Source organism: Vulpes lagopus, chromosome 8, assembly GCF_018345385.1.
Source record: "Vulpes lagopus strain Blue_001 chromosome 8, ASM1834538v1, whole genome shotgun sequence".
NCBI lineage: Eukaryota > Metazoa > Chordata > Mammalia > Carnivora > Canidae > Vulpes > Vulpes lagopus.
The window spans coordinates 1,328,256-1,351,149 of NC_054831.1; the positions used below are offsets into that span (position 1 = coordinate 1,328,256).

The 22,894-nt window shown below is 41.1% G+C and overlaps 2 protein-coding genes across 2 annotated transcripts; both read right to left on the bottom strand.

The window, feature by feature from the left end:
* Positions 1-943: 943 nt before the first annotated feature.
* Positions 944-1,894, bottom strand: LOC121497011 (olfactory receptor 12-like). The gene has a single exon (XM_041765982.1). It carries the CDS (start codon positions 1,892-1,894, stop codon positions 944-946), a length of 951 nt encoding a protein of 316 aa, XP_041621916.1.
* Positions 1,895-10,501: 8,607 nt separating this feature from the next.
* Positions 10,502-11,452, bottom strand: LOC121497012 (olfactory receptor 12-like). The gene has a single exon (XM_041765983.1). The coding sequence runs from the start codon at positions 11,450-11,452 to the stop codon at positions 10,502-10,504; it is 951 nt and encodes a 316-aa protein (XP_041621917.1).
* Between the last annotated feature and the right edge of the window lie 11,442 nt (positions 11,453-22,894).

Here is a 22,894-nt window from a genome sequence, read left to right on the forward strand (position 1 = left end):
AGCCCAAATTGTCAGGAAACACTCCTCTCTGGGTCCATCCTGCTTGTCGTTCATCTCCGAGCAGCAGAGACTGATACACAAGTTGGAGAAGATCACTGTGAATACATTTCTGTTCCTGGATGAGGATCTGTTGGAGGTTGCTTTTCAAATCAAAAACCTGAAATGTGTTTGAAAAATTCAAACAAGTAGAAAGTTTGGCCTGCAACGAGGATGCTCATGCTTCTCTGCTTATCCCAAACACTGCCCCTACTCTGTGGGAAGTCTGGGGTTTCCACCACTTCAACTGTTGGGGAAATGTGGCCTGGGAGTAATGTGTCTTTTAGTTAATTTGTTTTTTTCTCTTACAAGAATATGATCACATCCTGCAACAGTTCTGTATTTTCAATCTTTTTATTTAATACAGTGCAATGGTTAGCTTTCAATGACAGCAATATTCTCCTTCTAAGTCTCCAGAGTTCCACTGTGTGGGGGACCAGAGTATCCTCATTTAACTATGTGAATAGATATTCAGTGTTAAACATTTCTTTAATTTAAATTTAATTAGCCAATATAATATCTCGTTTCTGATATAGTTTTCAATGAGTCATAAGTTGCATATAACAATCACTGCTCAACATATCATGTGCCCAACTTAATGCCCATCCCCCAATAGTCTCATTTCCCACCCTACAATCAAACAACCATCAGTTTGTTCCTATAGTGAAGAGTCATTTTTAAAAATATTATTCTGAAAGAGCGCTTACAGTAAGATCTACCACTTAATACATTTTAAGGCACAATATATTATTGATTGTAGGCACAATGTTGACTATATCTCTAAAGCTTATTCCTCTTGTGTGAGTCAAAATTATGAACATAAATTAACTAGTCCACCATGCAAAGCCTGGCAACCATGATCCACTCCATCTAACGTGCAGGACACTGACTCCCTTCAGCACATCTTTCACATGGCCATGTGTTTCTGGCCCAGCCTCCGCAGGGCCTCCTTCACATCCTTGTTTCGCACACTGTAGATGAGGGGATTGAGCATTGGGATGACCAGCGTGTAGAAGACAGAGACCACCTTGCCCTGCTCCATGGACTCAATTGCTTGTGGCTGGGCATACATGAAAAAGGCAGTCCCAAAAAAAAGAGTCACTGCAGTCATGTGGGAGCCACAGGTGGAGAAGATCTTGCTTCTCCCAGCTCCTGATCCCATCCTCAGGATGGTTGCTATGATGTAGCCATAGGAGATGAGGATCACAAATGTCACGCTCACGATGATGAGCCCACAGATGCCAAACAAGAGAAGTTCATTTATGGCCGTGTTGCCACAGGAGAGTTTGAGCAAGGGGACCACATCACAGAAGAAGTGGTTGATGTGGTTGGAGCTGCAGAATGGGAGGTGGAATGTGAAGCTGGTCTGCACAATAGAGTTGAAGCAGCCTCCACAGTAGGCGCCCAGCACCAGGCGAGTGCAGGCAGACTGGCACATGGTGATGGGGTAACGCAAGGGGTTACAGATGGCCATGAAGCGGTCATAGGCCATGACACCCAGGAGGAAAGCTTCAGTTGTGCCCAGCAAGGACAAAAAGAAAAACTGCATGGCACATCCTGCAAAGGTGATGACCTTGGATGAGGAGAAGAAGTTGGCCAGTGCATTGGGGGCAATGACAGATGAGTAGCACAAGTCCACGAAGGAGAGGTTCTTGAGGAAGAAGTACATTGGGGAGTGCAGGCGGGCATCCAGGGTGATAACGATGATCATGAGGAGGTTGCCCAGTACAGTCACCATGTATAGAGCCAGGAACACAGCAAAGAGCAGGGCCTGGGTGTCCAGGCCACCTTCAAATCCCTCCAGCACAAAGTCTTGAAAGTAGACCATGGAGAGGTTTCCATTTCTTTTGGGTGGCATGAGCTTCAGTCCTCACCAGGGAATTACACCTCCAGCGTGGGCAGATTAAGTCGGTCAAGCTAAACTTCTTGCTGAAGACTACTTACAAGATAAATAACAGCAAAAACAAAATCTGATTGAATGTATAAGAGACTTAAGATTTAGTAAAAGTTACAAATAAAATTCAAGAAAAACAGAGGCCCAGGGATTTCATTAGTGAGAGCCTCTTTTCTCCTGAGACATAAGCCCATTTTGAAGAGGAAACTGAGAGGCCAGGTGGCTGTTCATGGAGGTTTTGCCTGTCTTTCAAAGCTAATGCTGACAGTGGTTGTTTACTAGGGACCGGACAGGATGCACCAAGGGAAGAGTTACATCAGGAGTTGGTATGCAGCTCATACCAACACCAGAAATGTGTTCTGAGTGCTACTGCCTCTGAAATCCTGCAAGAATAAACATATCTCAAGAGGAAGATGAGTTATCCTAAACTGCAAGTGTTATCTGTAAAAATTTTGTGTAACTACTACTAGACATAATTTAAAATTTGAGAGGTCCTACAATATGAATAAAAATTATGAAACCATAGAAGAACACAAAGAGGTTTCAGATTTGGGGTGACACACATAAGCTTTATATAAAGTTATTATTTTTAAAGGATAAAAGATGAGACTAAGATCCTTACCAGAAGTGCAGAAGAAATCAAAATAATAATATATAATTGCTAGAAGGACATTGGTTAAAATTAGGAACTCAATGAATAATTTTAGAGATTAGAAATAGCTAAAGAGAAAACTTGTGAACTAGAATACAGGTCAGTAGAAAATATTCAGAATGAAGCAGTTAGAGTCAAAACCATAGAAAAATCAGAAATGAGGATTAGAGACCAAGTATATAGAAACACACATACATGAGTTCCTAAATAAGGGGAAAGAGATAAACAGGCTGAATCAGTGCTTGAAGAGATAATGGCCATGTATTATCTCAAACCAATGAAAGTTATTCTGCAGATTCATTAACCCTACAAAATCAAAGCAGGATTTATAAAAGAACACCACACATGGGGGTGACTAGGGTGATGGGCACTAAGGGGGGCACTTGATGAGATGAGCACTGGGTGTTATTCTGTATGTCGGCAAATTGAACACCAATAAAAAATAAATTCATAAAAAAGAATTCCACACATGGACATATCATAGTAATAATATTTAGAACCAAATAAAGAGAAAAAAATAAAAGTGGACACTTCAGGGATGCCTGGGTGGCACAGCGGTTCCAACTCTGACCCCTGCTTTTGTTAAGATTGTAATTTTACATTTGTGAGATTGGGCCCCCTGGAAGGTGCACACTCGGCACAGAGTCTGCTTGAGACACTCTCTCCCTCTGCCACTACCTCCCCCCTAATTACATAAATAAGTAATTTTTTTGAAGTGACATAGTTGCTTCAAAGATCAACTTTAGAAGTAAGACAGACAATTATCTTACCAGATTAAAAATAATGGAAGTCAAATTAAAATGAATTGTATTTTCCCTTGTTCAGAGAACTTAAACACCAACTAGAATTCTACATCTACCCAAAAATATCCTTCAGGACTCAAAGTGAAATTAACAATAATAATTTAAGACTCCAATACTCCTCTTTCGATAAATAACAGTACAGCAAATCTAAGTATCAGCAAGGAAATAATAGATTTGAGCAGCATTATAAACCAAAAGTCATAGAAGGCATATGCAGAACACACTGTATCCATCAATAGCAGAATACATTCATCTCCAGTGCACGTGGAACATTATCCAGGATAGACATATGTTAGTTCACAAAGCAGGTCTCAATAAATGTTAGAAGATTTGAAGTACATGAAGTATGTTCCCCAAACAAAATGAAATGAAATCACAAAGCAACAATATAAGGCCTTTTGGAAAACTTACAGACATGTGGAAGCTAATCAACACATTTTTTTTTTAATCAACACATTTTTAAATCACCGTGGGTTCAAAGAAGAAATCACAGTGGAAATTACAAAGTATTATGAGATTAATGAAAATCAGAACACAAATACCCCAAGACTTAGGAAACACAATGAAAGAAGGACTCAGAAATTTGTATCTTGAACACCAACATTAAAAAAAAGATTTCAAATCAATAATTTAACTTTCCAGCTTAGGAAAGAAAGCAGAAAAAGAATACAAAACTAAGCTAAAAGCAAAGAGAATTAAGGAAACAATAAAGGTTAGAGAAGAGATAAATGAATTGGAGGAGAGTAAAATAAGGCAGAAAATCAATGACACTAAAAGCTTTCTGAAAAGCTTAATCAACTTGTGAAACCTTCAGCTAGATTGACAGAAAATGTCAGAAGACTTAATATATAAAATCAGAAATGAAAGCAAACACATGACTTCAGACCTTACAGAAATCAAAGTATCAAAAGAATATATTGCAACAATCATATGCTAACACATTAGCTAACCTATATGAAATGAACCAATTCCTGGAAACACATAAACTAACATAAAGGACTCAAGGAAAAATAGAAAATCTGAGAAGACCTATAACAAACAGATTAAGTTAGTAGTCAAAAACCATTTCTAAGAAATAAAGGTTCAGGACCAGAAGGTTTCAGTGGTGACTTTTACCAGTGAACAGGAATTAACACTAGTACACTCAAAGTCTAACAATGTAGAGAGGAGAAAACATTTCCTAATTCATTCCATAAGGCCTGTATTGTTTCAACATTAAACTAAGAGAAAGATATTGCAAGAAAACTAAGCTACAGATCAATATCTCTCATGAATATGGATACAATTTACTTAACAAAATACTAGCAAACTAAATCTAGGAGAACTTTTTTTTTTTAAGATTTTATTTATTTATTCTTGAGAGAGAGTCACAGACACAGGCAGAGGGAGAAGCAGGCTCCATCCTGGGAGCCTGAGGTGGGACTCGATCCCGGGTCTCCAGGATCACGCTCCAGGCCGAAGGCAGGCGCTAAACCACTGAGCCACCCGGGCTTCCCTAGAAGAACTTTAACGGAATTATGTAGCATAACCAAGTGAGAGCTATCCCAGTAATGCAAGAGTGGATCAATATGCAAAAATCACTCAATATAATACACCATTCTCATAGAATTCAGGGAAAATAACCACATGATCATCTCAGTAGATATAGAAAAACTACAAAACATCACTCAACGAAATGAAAGAAGACCTACTACAGAAATGTAAAGATATCCCATGTTCATGGACTGGAAGATTTGCTACTGACAAGATGTAGTACTTCCCATATTTATGTACATATTCAATTTAATACTATCAAAATTCCATTCCTTTTTTTTTTTTTTGCAGAAATCAACTCTGAATAGCCAAAACAATATTTAAAAAGAAGAAAGTGGCACTGAGGGGGGCACTTGACGGGATGAGCACTGGGTGTTATACTATGTGTTGGCAAATTGAACTGCAGTAAAAAAATAAAAAAGGACAAAGTGGGACCCCTGGGTGGCTCAGTGGTTGAGCCTCTGCCTTCAGCTCAGGTTGTCATCCCAGGATCCCAGGATCAAGTCCCACATCAGACTCATGACAGAGAACCTATCTCCTTCCTTTTTTTTTTTTCTTGTTGAGTATCACAATTTTTATTTTTTTATACAAATTTATTTTTTATTGGTGTTCAATTTGCCAACATATAGAATAATACCCAGTGCTCATCCTGTAAGTGCCCACCTCAGTGCCCGTCACCCAGTCACCCAACCCCCTACCCACCTCCCCTTCCACCGCCCCTAGTTCGTTTCCCAGAGTTAGGAGTCTTTCATATATTCTGTCTCCCTTTCTGATATTTCCCACTCATTTTTTCTCCTTTCCCCTTCTTTCTATGCAATAAATTCCAGGACCAGATGGCTTTATTGTGAAAGTAAATACTTCTACAAAAGATGACCAAATCTACAGAAATACTAATCTTATACAAGATCTTCAAAACATTATAAGAGGGACAACTTTCCATGTTATCTTATGAAGCCCATGTAATCTTAATGCCTAAATCAAACAAGGATATTGTAAGAATTTTTTTAAATTACACTAACTCAATCACAGGCATATAGGCAAATTTACCAAACAAAATCTAATTAAGTAACATATAAAAATTATACTATGTCCAACACCAAGTTGTCTGTAATCCAGGAATGTGTAAAACTGTTGAAAGAAACCAAAGTAGATTAAATAACATAGTGGGATTCTAGGTTCCCAAACCTGCACGCTCATTATTGTATGGATGCCAGTTCTCCCCACACTGAACTGAGTCAATGTGATCACAGTGATTTTTATTTGCAGAATGTGAAAATCTGATCTTAAATGCAGAGTGAAATGTGCAAAAAAACACAAATATGTGCAAGACATTATATATATATATATATAAACATATATATACATATATGTTTGACTTGCCAACATATTGTGTAACAGCCAGTGCTCATCCCATCAAGTGCCCCACTCAGTGCCCATCACCCAGTCACCCCATCCCTCCCGCCTCCCCTTCCACTACCACTTGTTTGTTTCCCAGCTATAGGAGTCTCATGCTCTTGAGAAGGGAAACTGTGTGGGGATTTGCATATCAGACATGGACTCATGGAAGGTGTAATGAAACAATGATGTTAGCAGAGGTTGGACCATCTGAGGATGGAACACAACAGAGAGCCTGGACGTCAGCCCTATGCTTGTCTAGACACCCTGTTTACCCAACAGGTAGGTAGTCTATGGAAAAGTCAGAACACCTGGGACAGTTGATGGGTCATAGTATAAACAGTGAGATTTGGTTCTTTCCTCATTGTAGATACACAAAACTGTCCAGACGGAACACACATCTAGATTTAAAAGCAAAAGAGTGAAGACAATAGAGAAGACCCTCATGACCCCAGCACAGGAAAGCACCTCCCAAATGTCCTGTGCAGGGAGCAAAAAGGAATAAAGCATAAAGGAAGCACCTTGTAGATGGAGCTACATGAAAATTGAGACAGTCTGCGGTGCGTAAAGGCAGAGCACAGCTTGGGAAGGCACACTGCAATACATGACAGGAAACGGACTCTTCTGCACAATATATAAATAATCCTTGACCCGCAAGAATAAGACAACCCCATAGAAATACAGATGAGAGACTCCTAGAAGTGACCAGCAGAGGGGAGGAGCCAAATGTGCTGACACATTTGAAAATGTGCACAATCCTGCTGATCATCAAGAGAAAGCAAGTTCTCATGTTAGAAACGTCATCCTGCACACCTGCCCAAATGTCTCAAACTAAGCAGAGGGGCAGTAACCATGTGTCGAGGACAAGAGCCACTGGAAGGGAGTGTAAATCAGGACGCATTTCTCATTTTCTTTTTATTTATTATTTTATATAAATTTATTTTTTATTGGTGTTCAATTTTCCAGCATATAGAATAACACCCAGTTTCTCATTTTCTTTTTTTAATAAATTAATTTTTATTGGTGTTCAATTTACCAACATACAGAAAAACACCCAGTGCTCATCCCGTCAAGTGTCCCCCTCAGTGCCCGTCACCCATTCCCCCCCACCCCCTGCCCTCCTCCCCTTCCACCACTCCTAGTTCGTTTCCCAGAGTTAGGAGTCTTTATGTTCTGTCTCCCTTCCTGATATTTCCCACACATTTCTTCTCCCTTCCCTTATATTCCCTTTCACTACTGATGTGGAAGATCCCCGTCCTCACCTATGCCTCCCTTACACACACTTCACTTTCCCTCTGGAAGTGGGCACAGGTGCACAGGGGGACGGCGGGGAGGCTGCGCTCAGCAGCATTAGTACGATAGCTGCACTAGTGAGTAGTGGTGTGTTGTCTGGCGGAGAACTAGAAAATGGTAAACAGGAAGCAACATGATGCTGACCGTGGACCACAGCCTGAGAACAGCTGCTCATCACAGGTCAGGATCAGGTCACTGACTCTCAGAGCCCAGATTTCTAGGGCAGTTGGTCCCCAAGGACCCAAGTCATCCTGTTCAAATCTGTTTGCTCAGGTCCAGGTGGAGGAAGTCACCACCAGGAGCCAGCTGGGACACTGTCCACGCTCTCCCTTGCCCATCCTGGCTGTCACCTGGCATTCTAAGTGCATTCACTGTCCTTGCCTCCTGCCTTCTCACTTGTCAACTCCAGACCTTTCTAATCTCCATCTGAATGGCCACCATGCTTTCATAATGAGCTCCAGCCTGTCCATTCTGTGCTTTGTGTCCCACACAGAGCTCCATGAACAGAGTCACCAAATCCTCCCTCAGGTCATGTTGCTCCCTAATGCAAATGAGTGACAGCTTCCCCACCAGCTGAGGAATCCTGGAGAGGAGCCCCTGAAGGGTCTTGGTGAGCACCTCGGCTCTATTTGGGCACATATACTCGGTGATTCTATGATTCTCCTGTTCTGCCTCCAAGTCTGTCTACTTCCATCCACTGTGTCAGTGTGACGAGCTCTCCTGTCTCTCCATGGCTCTCCATCACCTCTCTGATGTGACTGTTTCCTCCTTTGTGCCATCAGCAGCCTAGTCACACCCCTTTGCTGCCTGTGTCCCATCATATTGCAGGTGTTTGTTGTCATGTCTGCTTTCCTGCAGAGCCACGAGCTCCCCAGGGCTGGCCTTGGTCTCCCCTATTTCTGCATCCCCCTCCTCGGGACCATGTCCCTTAGAAGTGTGTGCTCATTACTCTGGTGAGCTACTGATTTTCTTTTTGAGCTACTGATTTGAGCCTGAGAAATGCACTTCAGGTCATGAGGGAGCCTGGTGTTATGATCCTCTGATTATAATGAAAACCTGTCCTTTTGAATGGTATGACCCTGAATCCCAAGCCAGTGATGGCCAGGGAAGGAGTGGGGTCACCCCTTCAGCTGCTGAGGCAATCCCTGAGGTGCTTACTGTCCACTATAGCTCTGATGCCTCCCTTACACACATGGTGTCCTTCATACCCTGGACCCCTATGGATGGCTGCCTTGACCCTCAACTCTTCCAGGTGAGAGTCATGACTGCTCATTATCACACAGCCAGCACCTGCTCTCCCAGGGTCTCCCCAGTCTGCCCCACATCTGTACTGTTGAGAAACAGGTGAGCATGGAGCACTCTCGCCCCTCCTCCTCCAGCTCTCGCTTCCCAAATAATGAAGAGAGTTGAAAGAGGGAAAGGGAGCACCCTCAGGGTCTCAGGGAGAGTTTGCCTGAGTGCTCCATGTTTGAGCTACAGGAAGCTCCTTGATCATAGTGGAAGATGGGGTGAAATGATCTCGACTCACCTCGGCTTCATGTGTTGTTGCTTCATCCAGGCAGCAGAACAAGGACCTGCATCTTGGGGTCACTGTGCTGGGAAGATCTCTCCTACTGCACGGCTGGGACTTGGAGTCTTGAATAGCCAATTAGGTGAGCTTGTTTGTGTTCTGGCCTTTGCAGTGCACTGGGAATCCTGGATCTCCTGGGTATCCCTGTCACCAAGCCTTGTGTGACCCGCCCTCTCCTATAAGCCCAGACAACAAAGCCCAGAATTCTCTCTGGGCCCCAGAGGGTGAACAGAAGAGAAGCATAGACCCAGAGAGCAGACCCTGTGACTGGAGTGTACTGTCCTCCCAGGAGTGGCAGGTGTGAATTCCTGAGCCCAAAGTCATTTCATCAGCCCTTCCCCCCATCACCTTAGGTGTACCATTCTTCTGTGAACCCAAATTGTCAGGAAACACTCTTCTCTGCGTCCATCCCTGCTTGTCGTTCATCTCCGAGCAGCAGAGACTGATCCACAAGTGGGAAAAGATCACTCTGAATACATTTCTGTCTCTGGATGAAGATCTGTTGGAGGTTGTTTTAAAAAAAAAAAAAACGGAAATGTGTTTGAAAGTCTCAAGCAAGTCAAAAGTGTTTAGCCTGCCACGAGGATGCTCATGCTTCTCTGCTTATCCCAAACACTGCCCCTACTCTGTGAGAGTCTGGGGTTTCCACCACTTCCACTGTTGGAGTAAAGGTGGCCTCGGGTACATGTGTTTTAATTAGTTTGTTTTTTTCTCTTACAAGAATATGATCACATGCCACAATAGATCTGTATTTTTAATCGCTTTATCCAATACAGTGCAGTGGTTAGTTTTCTATGATAGCAACAATCACCTTCTGTGTCTCCAGTGTTCCATTGTGTGGGGGACCAGGGTTTCCTCATTTAACTATGTGAATGAATATTTAGTGTTGAACATTTCTTTAATTTAAATTCAATTAACCAATATATATTATATCTTTTTTCCAAAGTAGTTTTCAATGATTCATCAGTTGCAATAACAATCACTGCTCAACATACCATGTGCCCAACTTAATGGCCATCCCCCAATTGTCTCATTTCCAACCCCCCTCCCATACAACAACCATAATTTTGTTCCTATACTGAAGAGTGATTTTTTAAAAATTTTATTCGGGAAACAGCAGTTACCCTGAATTTGTCATTTAACACATTTTTAAGGGCACAATATATTATTTATTTCACATACAGTATATACTATATCTCTAAAGCCCATTCCTCTTCTTTGAGTGAAATTTATAACTGTTAATTAATTAGTCCACTGCTCAAAGTCTGGCAACCACGATGCCTCCATCTAACCTGCAGGACATCTGACTCCCTTTAGCACATCCTTCACAAGGCCATGTGTTTCTGGCCCAGCCTCCGCAGGGCCTCCTTCACATCCTTGTTTCGCAGACTGTAGATGAGGGGATTGAGCATTGGGATGACCAGTGTGTAGAAGACGGAGACCACCTTGCCCTGCTCCATGGACTCAATTGCTCCTGGCTGGGCATACATGACAAAGACAGTCCCAAAAAAGAGAGTCACTGCAGTCATGTGGGAGCCACAGGTAGAGAAGACTTTGCGTCTCCTAGCTCCTGATCCCATCCTCAGGATGGTCACTATGATGTAGCCATAGGAGATGAGAACCATAAATGCCAAACCCACAATGATGAGCCCACAGATGCCAAACAAGAGAAGTTCATTTATGGCCGTGTTGCCACAGGAGAGTTTGAGCAAGGGGACCACATCACAGAAGAAGTGGTTGATACGGTTGGAGCTGCAGAATGGGAGGTGGAATGTGAAGCTGGTCTGCACAATAGAGTTGAAGCAGCCTCCACAGTAGGCGCCCAGCACCAGGCGAGTGCAGGCAGACTGGCACATGGTGATGGGGTAACGCAAGGGGTTACAGATGGCCATGAAGCGGTCATAGGCCATGACACCCAGGAGGAAAGCTTCAGTTGTGCCCAGCAAGGACAAAAAGAAAAACTGCATGGCACATCCTGCAAAGGTGATGACCTTGGATGAGGAGAAGAAGTTGGCCAGTGCATTGGGGGCAATGACAGATGAGTAGCACAAGTCCACGAAGGAGAGGTTCTTGAGGAAGAAGTACATTGGGGAGTGCAGGCGGGCATCCAGGGTGATAACAATGATCATGAGGAGGTTGCCCAGTACAGTCACCATGTATAGAGCCAGGAACACAGCAAAGAGCAGGGCCTGGGTGTCCAGGCCACCTTCAAATCCCTCCAGCACAAAGTCTTGAAAGTAGACCATGGAGAGGTTTCCATTTCTTTTGGGTGGCATGAGCTTCAGTCCTCACCAGGGAATTACACCTCCAGCGTGGGCAGATTAAGTTGGTCAAGCTAAACTTCTTGCTGAAGACTACTTACAAGATAAATAACAGCAAAAACAAAATCTGATTGAATGTATAAGAGACTTAAGGTTTAGTAAAAGTTACAAATAAAATTCAAGAACAACAGAGGCCCAGGGATTTCATTAGTGAGAGCCTCTTTTCTCCCGAGACATAAGCCCATTTTGAAGAGGAAACTGAGAGGCCAGGTGGCTGTTCATGGAGGTTTTGCCTGTCTTTCAGAGCTAATGCTGACAGTGGTTGTTTACCAGGGACCGGACAGGATGCACCATGGGAAGAGTTACATCAGGAGTTGGTATGCAGCTCAGCTTCTGACCTTTTCAATCACTGTAAGTGTATTAAATTGTGAAGGAGCCTCGGTGTCCATTGAAAGATGAATGGATAAACAGATGTGGTTTATGTATACAATGGAATATTACTCAGCCATTAGAAATGACAAATACCCACCATTTGCTTCAACGTGGATGGACCTGGAGGGTATTATGCTGAGTGAAAGAAGTCAATCGGAGAAGGACAAACATTATATGTTCTCATTCATTTGGGGAATATAAATAATAGTGAAAGGAAATAGAAGGGAAGCGAGAAGAAATGGGTAGGAAATATCAGAAAGGGAGACAGAACATAAAGACTCCTAACTCTGGGTAACGAACTAGGGGTGGTGGAAGGGGAGGAGGGTGGCGGGTGGTGGTGAATGGGTGACAGGCCCTGAGGGGGGCACTTGATGGGATGAGCACTGGGTGTTATTCTGTATGTTGGCAAATTGAACACCAATAAAAAATAAATTTATTATTAAAAAAAATAAAAAAATAAAGGCAAAATAAATAAATAAATAAATAAATAAATCTTTAAAAATGTAAACACTTCTAACTTCATTTAGAAGATGTTATTTAGGGCAGCCCAGGTGGCTCAGCAGTTTTGCGCCTGCCTTCAGCACAGGGCCTGATCCTGGGGACCTGGGATTGAGTCCCACGTTGGGCTCCGTGCATGGAGCCTGCTTCTCCTTCTGCCTGTGTCTCTGCCTCTGTGTGTGAGTGTGTGTGTGTGTGTGTGTGTGTGTGTGCATTATGAATACATAAATATATAAAAAATATTTTTAAAAAGATGTTAATTAAAACAATACACCCCTACAGAATTGTTCTAAGAATGAAGCAAAATAAAGTATTATGCCAAAAAAATATGTGTTCTGAGTACTACTGCCCCTGAAATCCTGGAAAAATAAACATATCTTAAGAAGAAGATGAGTTATCCTAGACTGCAAGTGTTATCTATAAAAGTTTTGTGTAACTACTACTAGACAGAATTTAAAATTTGAGAGGTCCTACAATATGAGTAAAAATTATGAAATCATAGAAGAACACAAAGAGGTTTCAGATTTTGGGTGACACACATAAGCTTTATATAAAGTTATTATTTTTAAAGGATAAAAGATGAGACTGAGATCCTTACCAGAAGTGCAGAAGAAATCAAAATAATAATATATAATTTCTAGAAGTACATTGGCTAAAATTAGGGACTCGATGAATAATTTTAGAGATTAGAATTAGCTAAAGAGAAAACTTGTGAACTAGAATACAGGTCAGTAGAAAATATTCAGAGTGAAGTAGTTAGAGTCAAAACCATAGAAAAATCAGAAATGAGGATTAGAGACCAAGTATATAGAAACACACATACATGAGTTCCTAAATAAGGGGAAAGAGATAAACAGGCTAAATCAGTGCTTGAAGAGATAATGGCCATGTATTATCTCAAACCAATGAATGTTATTCTGCAGATTCATTAACCCTACATAATCAAAGCAGGATTTATAAAATAACACCACACATGGACATATCATAGTAATAATATTTAGACCAAATAAAGAGAAAAAAATTAAAAGCAGCCTGTGAAAGAAGACACAGTCACTTCAGGGATGCCTGGGTGGCACAGCTGGTTCCAACTCTGATTCCTGGTTTTTGTTCAGGTTGTAATCTCAGAGTTCTGAGATTGGGCCCTATCGAAGGTGCACACTCAGCACAGAGTCTGCTTGAGACACTCTCTCTCTCTGCCACTACTTCCCCTCTAATTACATAAATAAGTAAATTTTTGAAGAGACATAGTCGCTTCAAAGTTCAACTTTAGAAGTAAGACAGACAATTATCTTACCAGATTAAAAATAATGGAAGTAACCAAGGTTCCTTCCACAGTTTGGCTATTGTGGACATTGCTGCTAGAAACATCGGGGTCCAGGTGTCCCGGCGTTTCATTGCTTCTGTATATTTGGGGTAAATCCCCAGCAGTGCAATTGCTGGGTCATAGGGCAGGTCTATTTTTAGCTCTTTGAGGAACCTCCACACAGTTTTCCAGAGTGGCTGCACCAGTTCACATTCTGACCAACAGTGTAAGATGAATGGATAAAGAAGATGTGGTTTATGTATACAATGGAATACTACTCAACCATTAGAAATGACAAATACCCACCATTTGCTTCAACGTGGATAGAACTGGAGGGTATTATGCTGAGTGAAATAAGTCAATCGGAGAAGGACAAACATTATATGTTCTCATTCATTTGGGGAATATAAATAATAGTGAAAGGGAATAGAAGGCAAGGGAGAAGAAATGGGTAGGAAATATCAGAAAGGGAAACATAGCATAAAGACTCCTAACTCTGGGAAACGAACTAGGGGTGATGGAAGGGGAGGAGAGTGGGGGGTGGGGGTGAATGGGTGATGGGTACTGAGGGGGGCACTTGACGGGATGAGCACTGGGTGTTATTCTGTATGTTGGCAAATTGAACACCAATAAAAAATAAATTTATTATTAAAAAAATAAAAAGCCAAAAAAATAAAAATAAAAATAATGGAAGTCAAATTAAAATGAATTTTATTTTCCTTTGTTCAAAGAACTTAATTACCAACTAGAATTCTACATCTACCCAAAAATATCCTTCAGGACTCAAAGTGTAATTAACAATAATAATTTAAAACTTCAATACTTCTCTTTCAATAATGATACTACAGCAAATCTAAGTATCAGCAAGAAAATAGATTTGAACAACATTATAAACCCAATGATCATAGACGGCTTAGCAGAACACACTGTATCCATCAGTAGCAGAATACACTCATCTCCAGTACACGTGGAACATTATCCAGGATAGACGTATGCTAGTTCACAAACCAAGTCTCAATAAATGTTAGAAGATTTAAAGTACATGAAGTATGTTCCCCAAACAAAATGAAATGAAATCATAAAGAAACAACATAAGGCCATTTGGAAAATTTACAGACGTATGGAAGCTAAACAACACATTTTTTAAAGATTTTATTTTATTTATTCATGAGAGGCAGAGAGAGGAGAGAGAGAGAGAGAGAGAGAGAGAAGCAGGCTCCATGCAGGGAGCCCGACACAGGACTCGATTCCAGGTCTCCAAGATCGGGCCCGGGCCAAAGGCGGCACTAAAATACTGGGCCACTGGGGCTGCCCCTAAACAACACATTTTTAAATTACTGTGGGTTCATAGAAGAAATCACAGTGGAAATTACAAAGTATTATGAGATTAATGAAAATCAGAATGCAAACACACCAAGACTTAGGAGATACAATGAAAGAAGGACTCAGAAATTTGTATCTTGAACACCAACATTAAAAAAAAAAAAAGATTTCAAATCAATAATTTAACTTTCCAGCTTAGGAAAGAAAGCAGAAAAAGAATACAAAACTAAGCTCAAAGCAAAGAGAACTAATGAAACAATAAAGGTTAGAGAAGAGATAAATGAATTGGAGGAGTAAAATAAGGCAGAAAAATCAATGACACTAAAAGTTCTCTGAAAAGTTTAATCAACTTGAGAAACTTTCAACTAGAATGACAAAAAATGCCAGAAGACTTAAATATCTAAAATCAGAAATCAGGACGCCTGGGTGGCTCAGCGGTTGGGTGCCTGCCTTCGACTCAGGTCATGATCCCAGGATCCAGGACCAAGTCCTGCATCAGGCTCCCTGTGAGGAGTCTGCTTCTCCTTCTGCCTATGGCTCTGCCTCTCACTTTCTTAGTCTGTGTCTCTCATGAATAAATAAATAAATCTTAAAAATAAAATAAAATCAGAAATGAAACAGACACATGACTTCAGACCCTACAGAAATAAAAATTATCAGAAGAATATATTGGAACACTCATATGCTAACACATTAGCTAACCTAGATGAACTGAACCAATTCCTGGAAACACATAAACTAACATAAGGACTCAAGGATGAATAGAAAATCTGAGAAGACCTATAACAAACGATTAAGTTAGTAGTCAAAAACCATTTCTAACAAATAAAGATTCAGGATCAGATGGTTTCAGCGGTGACTTTTACCAGTGAATACAAGAATTAACACTAATACACTCAATATCTAAAAATGTAGAGAGGAGAAAACATTTCCTAATTCATTCCATAAGGCCTGTATTGCTTCAACATTAAACTAAGAGAAAGATATTGCAAGAAAACTAAGCTACAGATCAATATCTCTCATGAATATGGATACAATTTACTTAACAAAATACTAGCAAACTAAATCTAGGAGAACTTTTTTTTAAAGATTTTATTTATTTATTCTCAGTAGATATAGAAAAACTACAAAACATCACTCAACGAAATGAAAGAAGACCTACTACAGAAATGTAAAGATATCCCATGTTCATGGACTGGAAGATTTGCTACTGACAGGATGTAGTACTTCCCATATTTATGTACATATTCAATGTAATACTATCAAAATTCCATTCCTTTTTTTTTTTTTGCAGAAATCAACTCTGAATAGCCAAAACAATATTTAAAAAGAAGAAAGTGGCACTGAGGGGGGCACTTGACGGGATGAGCACTGGGTGTTATACTATATGTTGGCAAATCGAGCTGCAGTAAAAAAAAAAAAAAAAAAAGGACAAAGTGGGACCCCTGGGTGGCTCAGTGGTTGAGCCTCTGCCTTCAGCTCAGGTTGTCATCCCGGGATCCCAGGATCAAGTCCCACATCAGACTCATGACAGAGAACCTATTTCTCCCTCTACCTATGTCTCTGAATCCCTCTGTGGTCTCTCATGAATAAATAAATAAATAAATAAATAAATAAATAAATAAATAAATAATCTTTAAAAAGGCACTGAGGGGGGCACTTGACAGGTTGAGCACTGTGTGTTATATGTTGGTTTTTTTATTGGAGTTCAATATATGTTGGCAAATTGAACTCCAATAAAAAATATACAATACAATAAAATAAATAAAAATAAAAAGAAAGTAGGAGGACTAACACTTCCTGCTTTCAAATCTGACTTTGAAACAAAACTGTTGTGCTTGCACGAGGACAGACATAGGTCAAAGGAATGGAATCAAGAACACAGAAATAAACTCACGCACCTGTCATTTTCACAAGGGCCACAAGGGCATCATCCAACAGTGAAAAGAGAGTCTTTTCCACAGATGGTGATGGGAAAACTGAATATTCACATGCAAAAGAAGGAATTAAAAACTTTACGACCACCACATACAAAAATTAACTCAGAATGGACAAAGATCCAAATGCAAGTGCTAAAACTATAAAACTACTAGAGGCGAAACAGACGTCAGTATCAATTATTGTGACTTGGGATTAGTCAGCAGTTTCTTACATATAACATCAAAGTAGAAATATCAAAATAGGAATATTAAAACTAAAATAAGATATAATAGACAAGTTGAACTTCATCAGAATTAAAATCTTGTGAATCAAAGGACACTATCAAGAAGATGAAGAAAAAAACCTATATTATGGGAGAAAGCTTCAACAAATTATATATCAAAATGGATCAGTATTCATGGAATATACAGAACATTTCCAACTAACCTCATGGAACACAGCATCCAACAGCAGGATGTACATTCTCTTCTCTCCTTTTTTAAAAAAAAAGTTTTTGTTTAAAGTCCAGTGTAGTTAACAGAGTATAATATTAGTTTTATGCATACAATATAGTGCTTCAGCACTTCATTCAACACGTGGTGCTCATCACAACAGGGGCGCTCCTTCATCCTCATCACCTCATTCCCCTGCCGCCGCCCCCCACCCACCTCCCCTCTCTTACCCTCAGTGTGTTCTCTGTAGTTCAGAGTCTGTTTTCTGGCTTGCTTCCCCTTTGTTCATTTGTTTTGTTTCTTAAATCCCACACATGAGTGAGATCATGTAATAACTGTCTTTCTCTGACTTCCTTCACTTAGTATAATACACTCTATATCCATCCATTCTATTTAAATCGTAGGATTTCATGCTTTTTTTGGCTGAGTAATATTCCATTATATGTATATACCCCCTCTTCCAAATCCATTCATCAGAGGATTATGTTATTTTCAAGTTTACAATGAACATATTCACACATAGACTATATTCTAACCACAGAGCAGCTTTCAACACATTTCAAAGGATTGAAGGTGTATAAAGTATATATATGTGCAATTTAAATTAATCTGAAGTTAAATCACAGATAGAACATTTTAAAATCTTCACGTATTTTTTAAGTAACAATGTAGTTCTAAGGAAGCCACGGGTGTAAACAATAATTTTGAAATTTAAAAATTGCATAAGAGGAGTCACAGAAATAGTGCCCAGGGTGCATTTCAGTCTGTGTTTAAAGGGAAATTTATAGGCTTAAATCCATATGGTAGAAAAGAAGAAAAAACCGGAAATGAGCATTCATCTGAAAATATTATTAAAAGTTTAGTGAATGAAATTCCAAGGAAATAGAATGGAAAAAGTAAAGAACAAAATTTATTAAATAGTAAATAGGCACACACTATAGAGATGTTATACCGAAAGGTGATTATTTGGGAAGACTGATCAAATGATAAGACTTCGAAGGGATGAAGGAGAAAAGGCAGCAATTACCGATGTCTGGAACAAAAGGAGGATATCACTGAGATCCTAGAATTGGAGTGGATCGTGACAGAATGTTTTCACAAACTCGAAAAGTTGATGACATTGGCAAACTACTAGAAAGATATCACCCACCACAACTGACCCCCCCAATGAAGTAGAATATATGCGAGTTCCAGAGTTACTGAGAACTGTAATATGTACTTTAAAATCTTTCCATGCAAAAGATTCCAGGACCAGATGGCTTTATTGTGAAAGTAAATACTTCTACGAAAGATGACCAAATCTACAGAAATACTAATCTTATACAAGATCTTCAAAACATTAGAAGAGGGACAACTTTCCATGTTATCTTATGAGGCCCATGTAATCTTAATGCCTAAATCTAACAAGGATATTGTAAGAAATGTTTTTTAATTACGCTAACTCAATCACAGGCATATAGGCAAATTTACCAAACAAAACCTAATTAAGTAACATATAAAAATTATACTATGTCCAACACCAAGTTGTCTGTAATCCAGGAATGCATAAAACTGTTGAGAGTAACCAAAGTAGATTAAGTAACGTAGTGGGATTCTAGGCTCCCAAACCCGCACACTCAATATTGCACAGATGCCAGTTCTCCCCACACTGAACAGAGTCAGTGTGATCACAGTGATTTTTATTTGCAGAATGTGAAAATCTGATCCTAAATGTGGAGTGAAATGTGCAAAAAAACAAGTATGTCCAAGATATATATATATATATATATATATATATATATATATATATATATATATTTGACTTGCCAACATATAGTGTAACAGCCAGTGCTCATCCCATCAAGTGCTCCTCTCAGTGCCCATCACCCAGTCACCCCATCCCTCCCGCCTCCCCTTCCACTACCACTTGTTTGTTTCCCAGCTATAGGAGTCTCTCATGCTTTTGAGAAGGGAAACTGTGTGGGGATTTGCACATCAGACATGGACTCATGGAAGGTGTAATGAAACAATAGTGGTGGCAGAGGTTTGACCATCTGAGGACGGAACACAACAGAGATCCTGGGCGTCAACCCCATCGTTGTCTAGACACCCTGTTTACCCAACAGGTGGGTAGTCTATGGAAAAGTCAGAACACCCGGTACAGTTGATAGTCATAGTCTAAACACTGAGATTTGGCTCTTTCCTCATACTACACACAAAACCATCCAGGCTGAACACAGATCTAGATTTAAAAGCAAAATAGTGAAGACAATAGAGAAGACCCTCATGACCCCAGCACAGGAAAGCACCTCCAAAATGTCCTGTGCAGGGAGCAAAAAGGAATAAAGTATAAAAGAAATACCTTGTGGATGGAGCTACATGAAAACCAAGAAAGTCTGCAGAGTGTGTCAAGGCAGAGCACAGCTTGGGAAGGCACACTGCAATACATGACGGGAAACTGACTTGTCTGCACAATATATAAATAATCCTTGACCCACAAGAATAGGACAACCCTGTAGAAATACAGGTGAGAGACTCATAGAAGTGACCTGCAGAGGGGAGGAGCCAAATGTGCTGACACATTTGAAAATGTGCACAATCCTGCTAATCATCAGGATAAAGCAACTTCCCACATTAGAGATGTCCTCCTGCACACCCGCCCAAATGTCTCAAACTAAGCAGAGGGGCAGTAACCAATGGTGTCAAGGACGGGAGCCACCGGAAGGGAGTGTAAATCAGGACACGTTTGTCATTTTCTACTGATGTGGAGGATCCCCATCCTCACCTTTGTCTTCACTTTCCCTCTGGAAGTGTGCAAGGTGCACAGGGAGACCACGGGGAGGCTGTTCTCGGCAGCGTTAGTACCATGGCTGCACTAGTGAGTTGTGGTGTGTTGTCTGGCGGAGAACTAGACAACAGTAAACAGGAAGCAGCATGATGCTGACCGTGGACTGCAGCCTGGTCACACGCCCCCTCACTGCCTGTGTCCCATCATATTGCACATGTTTGTTGTCATGTCTGCCTTCCTGCAGAGCCATGAGCTCCCAGGGCTGGACTTGGTCTACACTATTTCTGCATCCCCCACCTCGTGGCCATGTCCCTTAGAAGTGTGTGTGCTCAGTACTCTAGTGAGCTACGGATCTGAACCTGAGAAATGCACTTCAGGTCACGAGGGAGCCTGGGGCTGTCCTCTGATTACAATGAAAACCTTTCCTTTTAGTTGAAATGACCCTAAAGCCCAAGCCAGTGCTGTCCAGGGCAGGAGTGGGGTCACCCCTTCAGCTGCTGAGGCAAGCCCTGAGTGCCTACAGTCTACCATAGCTCTGATGCCTCCCTTACAGACAAGGTGTCCTTCATACCCTGGACCCCTGAGGGATGGCTGTCTTGACCCTTACCTTTTTCAGGTGAGTCATGACTGCTCAATATCACACAACCAACACCTGCTCTCCCAGGGTCCCGAAGCTCCTGCTCCATATCTGTGCAGATGATGATGTTAGGTGAGCATGGAGCACTCTCGCCCCTCCTCCTTCAGCTCTGGCTTCCCAAATAATGAAGAGAGAGTGGGGAGGGGGTAGGGTAGGGCTTCAGGGTCCCAGGGAGAGTCTGGCTGGGTGCTCCATGTTCAGGCTTCAGGAAGCTCCTAGATCTTGGTGGAAGCAGGGGACAGAGGGGTCTTGACTCACCTCAGCTTCCACGTATTGTTGCTTCATCCAGGCAGCAGAGCAAGGACCTGTGCCTTGGGGTCACCGTGCTGGTAAGGTCTCTCTTCCTGCAGGGCTGGGACTTGGAGACTTGATGGCCAATTAGGTGAGCTTGTTTGTGTTCTGGCCTCTGGAGTGCACTGGGTCTCCTGGTTCTCCTGGGTACCACTGTCACTAAGCTTTGTCCTACCCACCCTCTCGACACAGCCAGACACCAAAGCCCAGAAACCTCTCTGGGCCCCAGAGTGTGAGCAGAAGAGGAAAATAGTGAAAGGGTAGACCCTGTGGTCCAGAGTGGATTGTCCTCCCAGGGGTAGCAGGTGTGAACTCCTGAGCCCAAGTCATTTCATCAGTCCTTCCTCTCATTGCCTTAGTTATACCCATTCTTCTGTGAGCCCAAATGATCTGTCAGGAAGCACTCCTCTTTGGGTCCATTTCTACTTGCCATTGGTTCAGAGCAGCAGAGCCTGATCCACAAGTGGGAAAAGACCACACTGAATACATTACTTTTCCTGGAGGAGAATCAGGTGGATGTTTCTTTTCAAAATCATAAAACCAAAATGTGTTTGAAAAATTCAAGTGACCAGAAAGTGTTTGCATGTAGTGAGGATGCGCCTCTGTTTATTCCGATCATGTCCCAGCTCTGTGGGAGGTCTGGGGAATCCACCTTCACACCTGTTGGGAGAGAAGGTGGCCTGGGGGCGCTTGTGTCTTTTACTTAATTTGTTTTTTTTTTCTCTTACAGAAATAGGACCACACCCCACACCAGGTCTGCATTTTTAATCTTTTTTACCAAATACTGTGCAATCGTCACCTCTTATGGCAGTGACATTCTCTTTCTGAGTCTTCAGTGTTCTGATGTGTGGGGAACAATGATTTCCTCATTTAACTAGGTGAACAGATATTTAGGATGTGCATTTTTAAAATTTAAATTAGCCAACATTGATTATATCTTCTTTCAGATGTAGTGTTCAGTAATTCATCAGTTGCGTATAACCATCTGTTCTCATCACAACACGTGCCTCCTTAATGCCCAACGCCAGTTATCCCATCCCCTACACCCCTCCTGTCCAGCAACCCTCAGTTTTTTTTTCTATAATGAACAGTGTTTCTTGAAAATTTTATTCTGAAAAGAGCACTTAAGCTACGATCTACGGCTTAACAATTTTTAAGGGCACAATATATTATTGATTGTAGGTACAGCGTACAGCACATCTCTATGGCTTATTCCTCTTGTTTGAATGAAATTTATGCTTGTTAATTAATAATTCCACCACTTTACTTTTGGCAACTGACATTCACTATTTGATTATATCGATTTGACTCTTTCAGATAACTCATCCACATGGAATCATACAATTTTGTCCTTCTGTGGCTGCTTATTTCACTTAGCATAATGTCCTCAAGGCTCATCCATGTTTTCAAAAGTTGCTAAATTTCCTTCTTCTTAAAGGCGGTGTAGTAAGTATTCCACTGTGGTTATAAACCATTCATGCGTCCACAGCCAGTTATGTTGCTTCCACCTCTTTGCCATCCTGAGTCTGGAAGAGCAGACACTTCTTCCAGATTCTGATTTCAGTTCTTTCCATACATTCCCAGAAATGGGATTCCTAGTCCCTATGTAGTTCTATTTTTAATATGTTGAGAAGCTTCTATACTTTTTTCATAGCAGCTGCACAATTCTGCATTCCAACCAACCATGTACATGTTCCAATTTCTCCACATACTCACCCGAGTGTGTTGTCTTTAAAAAAAAAAAGATTTTATTTATTTGTTTGGGATGGGGGGAGAGAGCCAGAGCAAGAGAGAGTGAGCACACAAGCAGGGGAGAGGCAGAGGGAGACAGAGG